At 38.3% G+C, this 16691-nt stretch overlaps 1 protein-coding gene across 1 annotated transcript; it reads right to left on the bottom strand.

Moving 5' to 3' along the window:
* Positions 1-6765: 6765 nt before the first annotated feature.
* LOC133531582 (THAP domain-containing protein 3-like) lies at positions 6766-7892 on the bottom strand (the record flags this gene model as incomplete). Its single annotated transcript, XM_061869886.1, has 2 exons — positions 6766-7110; positions 7819-7892. Coding segments are annotated over 2 exons (270 nt in total), but the record flags the coding sequence as incomplete, so codon positions are not given.
* Positions 7893-16691: the final 8799 nt, after the last annotated feature.

Here is a 16691-nt window from a genome sequence, read left to right as displayed (position 1 = left end):
ATCTGCGAAATCGACGCGAAGGCCCTCCACATTCGCGTTCGCGACTTCGCGCACGAGATTGGAGGGTCCTATACGCACAGACCGACAGACATAAGCACATGACGAAACTATAAGGGTTCCATTTTGGCTACGGAACCCTAAAATACTATTTAATAGCGCTAGGAATTGATTATGATAACTTTTTTCTGATAAATCGTCGAATTTCGATTATAAGAACATTTTTAGTACAAAATTCGTCTTTTTAGGGTTCCGTACCCAAAGGGTCAAACGGGACCCTATTACTGAGACTCCGCTGTCCGTCCGTCCGTCTGTCTGTCACCAGGGGGCCTACCGCGAAAACCGAAATTCGCAAATTGCGGGGATCTTTCTCTTTTACTCTCACTAAAACGTAATTAGAGTGACAGAGAAAAATGCCCGCAATTGACGAATTTCGATTTTCCCGGTAGCCGCCCAGGCTGTATCTCATAAACTGTCATAGCCAGTTGAAATTTCTACAGATTATGTATTTCTGTTGCCGCTACAAATACCAAAAACAGAATAAAATAAATATTTCTTTCCATCCAATTACCGAAGTTAAGCAACGTCGGGCGGGGTCAGTACTTGGATGGGTGACCGTTTTTATAGAAAATGGTACGGAACCCATCCTGTGCGAGTCCGACTCGCACTTGGCTGATTTTTTTTCTATGTTAAAATTCTCGGTCTCGGCCGAGAAAAAAACGTTCTCGGTCGGACCTTACTTTATATGCCTGTATTATGTTTTCAAAAATAAAGATCATTTCAAAACGGTTTGTCGTCCATTGATTACTTACCCTGTACCTTCAACTCGCGCATTAGGAGACTGAAATTTTAAATGTGACAGTCTCTTCAGCTGACATGAATAGCTTGGGTATGGTGACATCTGTCATCTCAACATAATTTTGCGTTTTAAGGTTACCAATTGTGTGACAGCTATCACCATATCCAAGATATGTGAAAAATATTATAATCCAGGGCACAGGGCAAAGTAGTTGCATATGATAAAAAAAAACAAATTGCTTATGTTTTATTCGAAGTACAAAGGAAAGAAAAAAAAAAATCATAGTAATTGTTCTTATTCAACATGGCACTTATTTAGTCACTCTGTTCATTGTTTTTATTACTTTATTCATCTTCATTATAACTTTTAATGATGCGCATACAATTCCTGGCAAGCTTTCCATATCTCTCATGGTACCGGCAGGAGCAGCCCTCAAACCAGTGGTGCTCAGCTTCTGTCACCTCATTTGACTGAGGCTTGAAAACTGTACACTTCTTTATGGACTCTAAATGATTGTTCTTATAATAAGTTCTGTACATGAAATCACAGTACTTCATCCCTAGAGCAATTTTCTCTTGAAATGTATTTGCAGTTCGTAATTCAGATTCAAAAGCAGCTTCATCAATACAGTTATCATCAAGGTCAGGAGATACCTGACTTCTCAATAGACATGTCATGGTCTCATTCGATTCTTCCTCTCTCCACCTTCCCTCTGCAACTAAAACCAAGGCATCAATGTCCAAATCTTGCAATGGTTCCCGAGACTTTATTAGCAATTGAAATAAGACAGCTTGAGTCTGTATAGGCAGCAGCATTATCCAGAATGTTCTAATCAAGGTCTGGGGAACAATTTTGTCCGTTTTAGCAACCAAGTTATTGATAAACTGCAATAAAGACTTTGGTCTTAAGCCTTTCATGTTGCGAAAGATAAAGCTGAAAGTTTTATCATTTTGTATGAGCGAAAAAGTTGTAACAATTCTTTCCTTTAGGAAACCATATTTGTTCTCAGTTGGTTGGTTGGGTAAGTCACTCAAAAACAAGGCTGCTATTAGGAGCTCCTCAGACTGCAGGGCATCCATGGTATATTCAAACTTGAGTTGATCATCTCTGACAAAGTTCTCTGAAAAGGCTGCCTCCAATGAATAAAACCACAGTTCTGGGTCACTTGCAACAAATTTGGGTAAAAGTATCTTTGGTTTTTTTGTTCTCGGGTGAGAGTGATATTTCTCATATGCAGCAATCCCATCAGCTGTTGCGGCTAGCTCTTTAGGGCTTTTGTCGTCCAGTGGCTTCGGATCCAACAAAATGGCAGTAAACATTACTTTCTGGATGTGACGAGGCAGCCGGGCCAGGAAGAATGTTCGTGTGATAGACTTCGGAATAGCATGTTCACAAGAATATATCTTGAACAGTATGTTGAGAAAAGCAGAAGGTTTAAGATCACGACAGCGAAAAAACGCTATTCCTTCAATAGTAGGCTCAGAGTCGAATTTGTCGTTTATCTCACTTAAGACATGCTCTCGTAGTCCTTTATATTTCTCTCCATCCGCACTTTCCGGCAAATCTTTAACTAAAAACCCATAACCAGTTTCCTCTAGATAATGCTTCACGTAATCGTACTTATGGTCATCACAGTAGACTCCTGTAGAAAGTATTAGTTCCACCGAGTTTAGCCAAAACTCGAAATCACAAATCTTTATCGTCGGCAGTTCAAACCATGTTTTCAAATGTTTCGACGACATTATCAATTTATCGCTCTTCTTGCAGCTGCGGCTGTTCGATTTTCCTCTTTTAATTATGGATTCTATGATCAAATTATGGGTTTTGTGGGTACGGTACTTATAGATTAACCTGGCGCTGGCGCACTTGGCGGGAATTGCGGGTAATCGGGTAAACTAAATCGACTTTGACAGCTACAACAATTTGACAACTATTACTTTTTTTTTTCGTCCATCTGGAGACAGGGTAAAGCTCTAAGCCATACTGCCTTGTCATAAGTAGTTTTTTTTTTCTTTTCAGTAAGTTCAATCCAGTAAACGTCTTCAGTAAATACTATTCATAATAGGTCAATTCCGAAATCCATTGATTCAGTAGTTTTCGTTTACTTTAAGTATATTTTTTTTATTTTTTTTATTGATTCAAAAAATTTACACAACATTACAGCGAAAAGTGTGACCAAAAATGAAATGCAAGTGTGTGCGTAAATTGTCTATGTGCGAACAAAAATAGTGATGTCATGTTACAACATATTAACAATCTATCGATGTTTAACTGCTTTATCGAATACTTTTTCAAATGTGTTTGTTTTTATAAATAAATGTTATATGGTATGAGTATTATTACTACTAATAAAATAAAAAACAATTTAATAAAATTTATTCAATATCCATGCTGGTGCCGTTTTTTAAGTATTCAAGATAACTGTTTTAAGAGACAACCGCTCTTCCACAAAAGGTTATTATAATTAGGATTAGACCCTATTAGCGCCTATAGTACCTTTAATTTTTCTTTTACAGCAGACGCATAGTAAATAACAATACTGATAGTGATAACCGAAGCTACAGACGTTACAGTCAGCATCAAAATGGTCAAATATATACACATGTGTGTGTGTATATATAAATACTAAAATACTCGCTACTTGACTAAATTACTAACGTAGTCCGAACAAGCATTAAGGAACGCGGCGCTGTCGGTAAAGCAGGTGACTCGCGTTGATAAAGCAGGTTTCTGTCGTATGCGGGTGTGAGTGGTGTAACATGTGCAAAGTCGTTAACACAAACACATGCTAAGTGTTAACAGTAGGCGCAAAGAGTTGACTTACCAAAGAAAATTTGAATTTCGCGCCTTTTGCTACTGACGTTGGGTGTGTATACGCTGTGTACAAGTATACGCTGTCTTGTGTTTCCTTGTGTTGGCGGCAAAGCCGTGGAAAAGTGGTTAAAATATAAGTACTGTGTTGGAAAGTGAAGTTTAAATTTATCGCTAAACATGTGCACCTTCAAAAAGGTATTATAACAATTGTTATTATTTTAAGTCGGTTATAAAGGTTAATATCTTAATGATGTCTTGTGAACAACAAATTCCATACCTACTAATATACCAAGTTATCGATACAGTGATATGAACATTTTGTCAAGCCCTAGCGTAAAGTAACAGTTTAGGTTTTTACACAAAATATTCTAAATTATTGTTAGAAAAATACACTTTTCATGGTTGTCTATGCTCCCTTCTTATAAAAAGCTAGGTGACCATAGAGTTCTCTCTCTCTCTCTCTCTCATTTCTGACAAGCCGCCAACGTAGTGATTATAATATATGCTCTTTGAAGCCGCCTATGTAATGTAGCTGTAAGTTATATGTGTCGTCCATTAATTTATTTTAAAACATAATTGAAATACGAAGTCTCTACAGTCGTTGTGTGTACTTAATTCCAAATGCATATTAATTATACAATATAATTCCTGCATGAAGATGATTGTTTGATTTGTGTCCGCCACCACGAAAACCTTCCTGCGCTCTCAACTCTGCTAAAAATGTTATGTAAATAGTTTGCGCGAGAGACACTTCCAAAGTGAAAAAAAGTGTCCCCCCCCCCCCCTGTAACTTCTAAAATAACAAACCATGCAAACTTCCACCGAAAATTGGTTTAAATGGTACGGAACCCTTCATGGGCGAGTCCGACTCGCACTTGGCCGCTTTTTTTGGGTAGGAAATTACCTATATCGGTAGCTCACATTCAAATCCTTGTTGCCAAAACTAGTGGAAGGATCGGAGCATCAGACATATTAACAATAGTTCTAGCTAGAAAATCTGCATTCTTTCCTATATGTGACAGTATCCAGGCAAAATTAATATCAGTGTCAGTTAAAGATAATTCCCATCATATTTTTAATAGCAAATATGAGATAGTGTTAGCATGAATTTTGTTGCTTGACTGCTTGACAGACTTTTAAAGACACTCATGCTATCACTGACGATTACCCAGTTTTGAGACAAGTATTACTTAACGCCATATAATATAATAATCACAGACATAGTACACCGAGACCGATAGTCGCCATGCGGCTACTCAGCCAAAAGTGAAGCCGAAACACGATCGACGTGTGCGTGCGACGCTCGTGTCTTACGCTCAGAAACGCACACAAGTATACAAAAACGGGTTGCCAGTATTTAGTTATTCCCGTCAGAGTAGGGGTATTTTAACAACATTCTTATACTTGGTTATCAATAATTTGGAGGTGTGTAGATTTTTAATTTAGTAACAAAAAGCTTTTTAGGGTTCCATTATTACATTGAACCCTCAAAAATTGAGTGTGATTGCAATATTGCTGCGGTCGACCGCATTACTGCAGGAAATGTCAAATACATAGGTCATTTACATAATACGAAATCTATCAAATTAGTCTATAAAACCGGACAAGTGCGAGTCGGACTTGCCCACCGAGGGTTCCGTACTTTATAGTATTTATTGTTATAGCAGCAACAGGCATCTGTGAAAATTTCAACTGTCTAGCTATCACGGTTCATGAGATACAGACGGACAGACGGACGGACGGACAGCGGAGTCTTAATAATAGGGTCCCGTTTTACCCTTTGGGTACGGAACCCTAATAAAAATTTATCAATAATTATCCGTTCCGTAGCGGTGCGCGGCAACCACTGCTAGACACCAAAATCGGTCCGGACGTGGACCGCATGTACTTGTAAGATTCAAAGATTTTAGTTGTACAACATAGGTAGATTACAAGATGTTAGATAAATATTTTGGTATCACTATGTCGTGCCTATTGGCATACAAATTCAATCAAAATAGCAACGCGACGAAATCGCTGGGAGAGCCACGCCTGTTTTTTGGCAATAAGGTTTAAATAAATAAGCTTTAACTATTTTATTTTACAAATATGAAAAAAATACTATATTTGAATACATTTTACAAGTGTACAAACAATGAGGTACCTCATAAGCTGACTCTGTTCAATATTGGCGCTATAGTGTCGGATTTCTAAATCGATCATTACATGAAATAAAAATAAACTGAAATATTATTTAAAAAAAACATATTTTGAAATAAAATAACGAAAAATATAATTTCCTTTAATAATACAAGGAACTTAAAGTAAGCGTACTTATTTTAGAATGTCAACGTCATGCCTCATGTGGAGGAAAAATGATTTATTTAACTGGCAACATTTATAAGCAATGGCGGCTGACGAAGGTTTGGATTTTAGTATTCACAATTACGTAAAAATATCATATTAAACTCGATGCTTACGCGTGGAATGTAATATCAGGTGATTTGTTTTTATTTAGTGATGAATCGTGACACCCATTCAACGCACAAACAGCCATCATTCCTGATTTTTTTAATTTACAACCGGGAGGTGTACACAAACCGACTCGACCTTGAGTACTACGAGGGCCGTTCGAACGAGTGCGACATAATGTCGCCCCTGAAGTGGCTTCACTAAGGATGTGCAGACTAGTCATCTATGCTTTTTAAATCTATGATAATAATCATACTAACGTAAAGGTTAAGGCCTGTCCAGACGAGTAGATCAAATTGTCAATTTTATTGGAAAAAAAATTGGCGTTAAATTGTATGCGCGTATTATTTTTATATAAAAATGCGCTTCAACGCGCATAGAAAGAGAATTTGAAATAGAGGTGGATTGTCAAATAAAACTTTGTAGCCAAAGTAAATTTAGCGCCATCCACAGACAAGATATCCTCAAGACGTAGTTTTAAGCAATTATTTCATTAGAACCGATTCTGCCAAGAATGCGGGGAAGCGGGAGACGTTACCGTGTTGTGATTCGTCGATTCAAAATGACGTGACCGTCAGAGGCGTCAGACCAAGGCCGCCTAGTGATGTGACGCGTTCGATAAGAATGAATTGTCAAATATTGTTAATCGAAATAGTAAATAAATTATAAAAACTTAAAGTTCAATTTGAATAAAACAATTTAAACGGATTATATTGCGTATATTCATTGAGTTTATTACTCCGGATGTTATATAATATAGAGTAATACTATAAATACTTACTAAACTAAAAACAAATCCTTATTGGTACATTAACATGTCAAATAGTTCTCATTTATTATATTATACAACATTTTACATCACTAAGAAACAAACAAAAATGTAATGAATGGCATTTGTATACAAAAATCGCCTGTTGTTAGACGTTAATTTAATATATTCTGGTTTGAAGTGCCGTGAACATAAGACACTGGTGTGTGAAGGAAACCAATCCGGTGATCGTTTTGTGGCATCAATCCACATTTCTTTTAAGTTTGGACATTTCGGGAATCTTAAACAACAGATACACAATTTAGTTGACAATCTAAAACATTGTTAAAAAACATACTACTAGTAACGTGATAAAAGCTTTAACTATACCGTTTTTATTGGTGGATGATGAAAATAGCAACCACCGAGAAGTTCATTCGAAATTCATCCTAGAGGTGTGCCACCGTAGCTTTGGACGATAATACATCTATCCGTTAACTTTGGCGTACTTATATATATGATCTATGTATAGGTCATTTCAGGAGAGTTGAGGCCACGCACACAACCATACGTCGTGTAATGACAGTAGAATTTTGAAATTAGTGTTCCTTTTCCGGTTCGATTGTGTACCTGTGTGTGTTATCATTCACCTCAACTTAGGTGAAATTACCTATACATATAAGAAATTAAACGGCATTTTTGTAAATTCTGTTTTTTTATTTTTTACTTATTTTCATATAAATAAGTCTTCCATTTACCGCCAAAATCTTTGCAATGAACATAATTCAAGTCTTTGAATGATTGCATGAAATAAAGAATTGAATTACCTTATCGATAATAAACGAATACACACTATGGACATCACTAGTTACGCAAGAGTGGGGAAGACAAGGAAAGAGCGAGTTTATCGCGCAGCGCGTTAGAAAGAGAAAAGACATGAACGCGTGCCGTGTAGTTAAACACGAAATTTATTGTTTATTTATAGAAAAATCTGTAAAAATCGGCTTACCTGTGAAATGAAATGCCATCCTTTTTGACACTCGATGTATTTGTGTTTTTTCCACACCATTTCACGCAACAATAATGCAAATTGCATTAGGAAAACTTCGTTAAAAGCGAGAGCGCAAGCGATGTTATTATTGTGTTTGCCGGCCGTAGACTGAAGTTAGCAACGGGGGCGTGTCACACGGTTCGAGTCAAATCACTATAACCGTGGCAGAGGGGGTCGCCTGTGTATGCTACGTCTTGAGGTTATCTGGTCTGTGGCGCCATCTTACCGGGCACAACCATCGCTTGAAACGATGTCGCCATAACTCTGGCCTTTGATCTATTATTTGGCGTCACTTTTTAATATTTAACAAATTTAACACATATCACTGAAAGAATAAGGATCAAAGTCCAATGGCGTTCTAATAGTTTTAGTCATGTGTCGAAATATGGTAGTAAATTTACGTGGCTACAAAGTTTATGTCCACACAACAAATTGTCAATTCAATAAAAATAATAAATAGGCGAAATATTATAATATTAAATATATTAAAATGGATCACTCGCGTATTTTAAGCCAAAAAACACTCGACACCCCGACCTGACTCGAGTGACACGTTTTAATTGACCGAAGCGTAGCGTAGGTCTACGTTTTGACTCGCGCAATCTGCTTTCGTATGTCCGGATGTTCTCCTCTACAGGTCGCAATTCTCAACCGATTCGCGTGAAATTTTGCGACCATATTCTATGATCAAATAGAATTTTTTTGTCGATCCAGTTTTTGGATTTTTTTCAAAATGGCGGAGTCATGGTACGTCGCGCCTAAACAAATAGCCGTATCGATATAATAAGAGTTTCCTCCTTTTCAGACATGGTTACAGAGTGATTTGCGAAAAATTCAGATATTTTAGAACGCTAGTTTAGGGGGTATTTAGATATTTAGATTTACTCGAGAATAAGTAGCCTAATTTCACCGTGTCACATATATCTATTCGTGGCTCAATTGGAATACACTAGCTTTATAATCATGAGGTTCCGGGCTCAAATCCCTAACAATGGAATCTTTTTTGTTTTTTTTATGCACTTTAATTTCCTATTTTTTATTGACTAAGCTTTGTAACAGGGAGAGAGAAGAGGACCCTGGATCTATTCCCTGAATTGTAACATTTTGTATTTTTTTTGTATTTAAATTTCGTATTGTTGATCAAGCGAGCACGAAGCGCGAGCAAAGCGTATTCGTTTCAGTTTTATTGTCTGAACTTTTTTTACGGCCGTTAAAATTCAAGGAGACGGACAGTTGCGCAGGCGAAAACGGGTTCATGTTTAAAAAAATCTGAGCAGTTTTTGCATTTAGATTAATTTATCAACTTTGGCTTTGCTATAGAGACGTAGTTGTAGATTGGAATATTGATATTATATTAGGTATAGAAGTTTAAAACGTAAAAGTATGTTATATTGCTTTAATAAAAATAAAAAAATATCATAGCTAAAAGAGGGAAACGGTTTTTTAAAATATTTCCTGCGTGCAGTCGCCGCAGAAAGTTTCGGTACGGTTCGTGGCATTCTTTTAGAAAATTTTGGTGCATATAGATTATTAAGAGCCAGCGATGCTTGCTATAATCTTGTCTACAAAAATTCAGGGCACAATATCAACAGATATGATATTCTGTTGATATTTTAGTCAAGGTATTCGATGTAGCAAAATGATGTTTTAGCGGATTAAATTGCTAAATCCTATAGATATAAAACACTACAGAGTGAAGCTCTGATGACCCTTCTTCTGCCGACGAAGATGGAGGTGGTTCAACTTTTACCATTCAGGGGATGACCGACTAACTGTGGGCGTTTGGAAACGGGAAAGGGAGTATTTTCTCTTTCCTTCCCATTTTGTAGGCGATGGCAAAGCGAAATTGAAATGGAGGTGGATTGTCAAACAAAATTTTGTTGCTACAGTAAAATTGCTGCTATATCTTTCGACACATGATAAAAATTTGTAGAACGCCATTTGACTTTCCTTTCCTTAATGATCTTTTTGATCCTTATTTGTTTACTAATATATGTTAAAATTGTTAAAGACCTAAAAGTGGCGCCATCTAATAGATAAAAGGCCAAATGCCACCATATGGAGCGATGGCACCATAACGTTCCAAAAGTTTTAATCATGTGTCCAAAGATGGCAGTAAATTTACATGTGCGGGCTTTTTAAATTCTGAGCTATAAAAAATTAAGAGCAATTAACATTATTTAGAGGTCGCTATAAATGAAACATCACTGCTATACAAAATAGTATGAAAATAAATTGACCCATCAATAATTCTGCTTTGGAAATGTGTTTAAGGGCTCTTTATTCGTTTTATTTATTATTTATAAGTATCCTAAAAAAGATGGCGATCGTTTTTTTGTTTTAGGTAACTTTGCATTTTTTTATTTGTATGAGGATATTACAAATCACAAAATCATAGCGACCACCACACATCATTTGATTTGATTATTCGCATATGAGTTCAAATTTGGCACATAGATTACTGTTCTATAAAGGGAGCCATGTGAAGATAAAATACTTTCAACTTTTTTCTACATACAAAGTTGGACCTTCCTATTCGATAATTATGTTTTTTTGTCAATTTAGTTTTTATAAATTCTTCTAAACAGCGGAGCTATACATTTATTCAGTTTTAAGGGATACTCTACACGATGGCCCAGCGTAGGCCAATCTAAGGGACGCAGATATGCGGTGAAATGAGATAGCAATATCACTTGCTCCCTCTAACGCAGTGGTTCGTAACCTTGTCAGTTCTGTCACCCCTATGACTAACTAGGGAACCCGATTTTACCCCTACTCCCAATAAATATCAATATTCTTGCTTACAGGTCTAATTTCTGATATATTTAATTGAGCTTATTACCTTCATAAAATACCAGATTTACCACTACGGGGGTAATTACCCCCAAGTTAGGAACCGCTGCTCTAACGCATAAATGCGCCCCTAGGACTTGCCTAATACGCTGGGCCATCGTGTAGAGGAGCCATAAGCTATGCTCGCGAGGTCTACAGCTCACAGAGCTACTAGTATATTTAATATGACTGCGAGTCTGTGCCTCACGGAACTTTTGATATTAATATGGGCAAAATATTGTTTCAACACTGTGAAATAGGCCTTATAATTGGCACTGGGCACTGGGAATTGGGCATATAGGCCTTAGGCTAGTTCGTTTTACAACGCTTCCCTTTCCTTTTTACAACCTTACTGTGCTTCATATATCTTAAGGTGCAGTAGGTTCAGCCAGCAGTTATTGCAAAATCGTGTCGATTATAAAATCTTGAGGCCTTTCTATTTATTCACACGATAGCGGTGGCGCTTTTTTATCGAGCGTTGATGTATTTTCGACTTAAAGCGTTGGCGTTGGAAACGAATCGAATTCAGCGTACGGGACTACAAACTTCAGGTTCTAACGCAACGCTTATGACTGCGGATTTACATTCGCGGCTCATGGCTCGGCATGCGGCTCGTCTCGTCTCTCAGCCAAAGCTCGTAACCTCCTCGTAGGGTTGCCATCTCTAAAATTAGGAAACCAGGACAAGACGCGTGAAAACCCCGGATTTTAGCGTCCAGAACCCGGATATGTCAACAGGTTTTTTAAACAGGTTGTGCGTGTGTTGCGGGCGGCCAATGACTAGGCCAATGACTTGGCCGCCAATGGCCTGGACTACAGATGGAGCCCCCCCCCCCCCCCCTGACGCCCTCTAAACTAGGACAAATCCGGGGAAACCCGGACGGATGGCAACCCTATTCTTGAGTGAACTCTCCTGCGCAAGTTTTTATCTTTTTAGTTTAGGTCAATCCAGACGGGACAATTTTCGGCTTAACTCGTCAAATCAATAAAATGCCTCCAAACGCGCATACTAGCGTCGAAAAACGGCATTCTTGCGTCCGTATCTCCATATCCGGAGGCATTTACTTGGCCCATTGCGAAAGATTAAGTGAAGAATTTCCTTGGTGCCTAAAGATACCTTGCAGGGTACATATTATACATGTACGAGTAATATGATTGCAATAAATGCTTTGTCTTGTCTTAAATAAATCGTAAAAGACGGGAAATGTTGTTCGCCAATAATTTCTAATAAACTTGAGGCGCGAACGCAAGAACACCAATTTGTGACTCTAGTATTCACGTTTATTAGAGGATTTTCTTTAATTTTAGAGCACTCATAAATCTAAATGGGAGATTTACGCCAATTTCTTTTTTTTCGTCTGGACGGGCCTTAAATTTTTAATTTCTGAACGGAACGCAAGTTTATAAGTGTGTGGGTAGTTTTTTTTGGTGGGTAGCATACGTAGTGATTATATGCTCTTTGGGTAGCATAGATTTGTCCTCCTCCTTGCATCTAAGTATGTGTCCTGCCTACTTCTATTTGTTTTTTTTGATAGTATATGAAACATCTTTAATGCGAGCGTTTAAATACACTTAAGTACATTTTTTGAATTTTTGACCTTATAGGCGTCTGGGTCATAAAATAAAACAAAACACTGAGTGTCAACAAAACTGCACCGTTTGTAATTAATGAAATCATACATATAAAACTATATACTTACTTACAAATTAATTTTATAAATATACATTTTTTTATTGCAAGATTAATGAGATTTATCTACTAGATTAGATACTCTTGTGTCTAGAGTAAAATTAATAAAAGTATGAAGATACAAGTATTTTTTTTGTGCCTGATGTTTGCTCATGATAGGCTGGCGGTAGTAACAAATCGAAACGCTAACTTAATAATTTCATACACAAATAGGTTCGCGATTCCTACAAATTCAGACCCAAAATAACCATCGCATTTAAGTTAGAGACATTGAAAAGAAAATTCAAAGACTACTTGTCGCATATAAGCCTAATAAGGTACAGTCGCCATCAGATATATCGGAGCGGCCGAGGTACTCAAATATTTCTGAGCAGCAATAAATTTCAATAAATTCTTTACAGTAAATGAGGTCAATAACATCTGAACATCCAATTCGCCATAAATATATGAGCAGTGGTTTTTCAATTAAATCTGACCACACAACGAGACAATAATATCTGCACAGACAGGGTGATCATAAAATCTGAACATTTAGGGAAAATATACCTTAAATCACTTAGCATACAGTTTAAATGTAATCGTACAGATGTAGTGAATATTCCTTTTACAAAATAAGTAGGTATACAAAATATAAATCTGCGAAAAGCAACTTCACGGTCTTGTTACAAGAGACACATTTGAATAAAATATTTTGGCAATTCACGAAAACGGTAACATACTGTCATTGCATATGTGTGTCTCACGTTTTGATCTGTCACTACGTCATTAATTCCGTGCAAGTATCAAATGTATATATATGTAATATTGAAGCTGCCAAATTAAAATAGGTACGAATGCTTTTCAATATTTCATCTACTATTGCGTCGGTCACCATGGCCTAGCGGTTTAGTTATAAGAAATCATAATTATATACCGTTGCGTCAGGGTTCAAATCCTCAATTGTGCTTATTTTTTGTATTTTGTTAAGAATTCATGTTCTTATTTTTATTTTTATTTTAGTATTTTTATTTATTAAAAACTAAACAATCTTAACATCAAAATTAGTACAAGCATGGATTCATGAAAACAGAGATGTGTTGACTAGAATCAAAATGCCGGCTAAGAGCCCCGACCTCAATCCCATCGAGAACTTGTGGGGAAAAATGGTCCAAGAATAGGACGAAAGCCGCTGTCGCACAAAGGAAAACTTAAGACTTCATGCTTACAACGTGTGGGAGTCGTTTATAGGCCGCACTACCTGCGAGAATCTAGTCGATTCGATGAGAAGAAGGCTGCAAGCGGTACTTAATGCAGAAGGAGGTTACACCCAATACCTACTAACTTTTGTTACCCATGTAGTAGTGTTTATGATTTTATTATTATATTTCAAACTAAGGTATATTTTCGTTTTATTAGGTACTCTCTTTTATTTTCACTACTCTTAATATTCCTAATGATATCATTCTATGAAAATAAATAGGATCATGGACTTATTTGCCGTACATTTAGCCCTTAACCATATTTTATTAGTTTACGAACTGAAAATGAGAAGGCACTTGTCCCACCGCACACGGTTAGCGAGAAGCGAGCAGCGAGCAGCGTAAAGCTAATGTGTTCTGATAGCATTTTCGATTTGCCTATAAGAGGGTGTTCGATTGCGGCGGGCGTACATTCGCTTCACGACCAAGGTTGCGGCCCTGCACAAATCCGCACGCAAGACGCATGTGTTCAGCGGTATTAAAAGGAATTAAAATTATCATTGTTATGTAAACTAGATCCCAACAAAAACATAAATGTGTACAAAAAGGCCATATCTGAAAGAGTCACTGAGTCCGGGCGACTCATGCATGCCGCACGTTTCGCACATTAAGAGTAAGATAAGGACGCCATTAGTATCACGATGACGTCACGCTCTACCTCAGGCAGTGTATGTATACACCCTACATCCAGCAATCTCTTTTTAGTTTTGACATTGACAAAACCGAATGGTGGTTGTGTTGAAAATGTATTCGAGCGTAGTAGTACCTACGTTAAAGAATTTTAAATCATATGCCAAGTGACTTAAGGTATATTTTCCCTAAATGTTGAGATATTTATGATCACCCTGTCTGTGCAGATAACTTTGACGAGTTGTGTGTTCAGATATTATTGTCTCGTTGTGTGGTCAGATTTAATTGAAAAACCACTGCTCATATATTTATGGCGAATTGGATGTTCAGATGTTATTGACCTCATTTACTGTAAAGAATTTATTGAAATTTATTGCTGCTCAGAAATATTTGAGTACCTCGGCCGCTCCGATACATCTGATGGCGACTGTACCTATGTATATATGTTAAGGTTTCTATGTTGCGTTCTAATCATGTATTAACTTGTAATGTGCATTTTGTTGATTTCTATGTGTGTAGTGTAAGGTAATCATTAGGATATTTCAGATGTAGGAACTGATTGTCCCTTTAATAAACCCAGCCCGATAACGTAAGCTTATTGGTTGGCTAATAAATAGTTAACACACTCTCCGCGCAATACCCACGCAATTGAGGGGCGTGGATTGGCAGCCCGCTGAGGCAAAACATACGCCGCAGCAAAGACTAACATACGCTTCACTTGCCTGGTATTCTTTCTGTTCCAGGTCAGACAAGGAGAAGATGAGGCGCCAGACCCTCACACTGCGAACCATCCCCAAGTGCCCGCGGTACGTCAGCAACGCGGCCCTCACCGAGACACTGAAGTGGAGCGGCCTGGTGGAGTTCGTCGAGCGTCTCGCACGGGTCATGTTTGACCGCGCAGACAACGCCGGCCACGACCATCTTCGGGACATCACGCCTCACCACAACACCTCAGGACTTGCCCCGAGCCCTCCTACTCGGACTCGGACACAGACCCACCAGCACGCCGCACACGCCAGCTAAGCTAGGGGTTGTGGGGTTGGGTAACGATGGGTAGCGAAGAGCTGGCCATCACCAGCAGCACACACGTCCATAAAAAGATGTGGAATGACCTCCCCACATCGGTGGGGAGCGACCCGCTACAGCCGTCGCAGCCTAACGGCGGACACGGCCACTCATACCTCCCTATCGAAAGACACACAGTCCAGTCCGCCGCAGCACATAGCTGAAATAGAAGGGAACATCCCGTCAATACACAAACTTTACCATCAACTAGGACCAAAAAACATACGGCCACACAACCAATCAAGACAGCATCGGAAACCTAACACTAGGTAGCAGAAGCCAGAGCCGAAATATTTGCAGATAGCCTAGAAAACCAATTCAAAACCTAAACTATTAACCAAGAACACAACAAAATAGTCACTGAAAAATTAGAAAAATACCTAAAACACTAACTCCAACCTGACGAAGACCCAATATTTTACACAACATCTATGATACAAGTAGCAATTAGAAGAACCAAACCAAGAAAGGCCCCTGGACACGTATCTCAAACCTGACCGTAAGGCACTTGCCACTTAAGGCTATAACGGCCATTACAAGGCTATATAACAGAATATTAAAAGCAAGAAATCAGGGAAAGTTATACTAATCTTGAAACCGAGAAATAACCCACAAAAGGCGGACGGTTACAGACCGATAACACTGCCTCCGACTTCGTCAAAAGTGTTCGAAAAGCTTCTAATGAGTAAAAAGATACCACACATAAAGCCGAGAAAGCAGCAATTCGGCTTCAGACCAGGTCCATAACAGCCATCACAAGACAGAGACATTAACGGCATACTAAGAGCGGACATTTCCCGAATACATGGAAAACAGGGAAAGTAAAACTAACTTAGAAACCAGGAAAAATCCCACAAAAAGCGGACAGCTAAAAACCAATAACACTGCTACCGCAAGGTGTCAGGGCGGAACCACCAGACTTCCACCAACCCAAAAATCAGATCAGCCCACCCACCCTCTCGCACCTCTAACATTCCTCACCCAAGTGGTGACCCAGAGGCGGATCTCTAGCTGGAGATGGACATCGCTAATGCCCTGGACATAGGCGAGGTCTGCATATTGACATCAAAAATCCGCAACGCGAGTTCCACCACAACAGCTGTTAGCCATGGCCCATCTTGAAACCGAGAAAGAACCCACAAAAGGCGAAGGGTTACAGACCGATAACACTGCCTCTGACTTTGTCAAAAGTGTTCGAAAAGCTTCTACTGAGTAAATTAATACTACACATAAAGCCGAGATAGGACCAATTCGGCTTCAGACCAGGTCCATAACAGCCATCATACGACAGAGAGGGACATTAACGGGATACTAAGAGCGGACATTTCCCGAATACATGGAAAACAGGGAAAGTAAAACTAACTTAGAAATCAGGAA

This window comes from Cydia pomonella, chromosome 25 (assembly GCF_033807575.1).
Source record: "Cydia pomonella isolate Wapato2018A chromosome 25, ilCydPomo1, whole genome shotgun sequence".
In the NCBI taxonomy this organism is placed as follows: Eukaryota; Metazoa; Arthropoda; class Insecta; order Lepidoptera; family Tortricidae; genus Cydia; species Cydia pomonella.
Note: the sequence above shows the minus strand (reverse complement) of the source record. Positions and strands in the feature narration are given on the sequence as shown.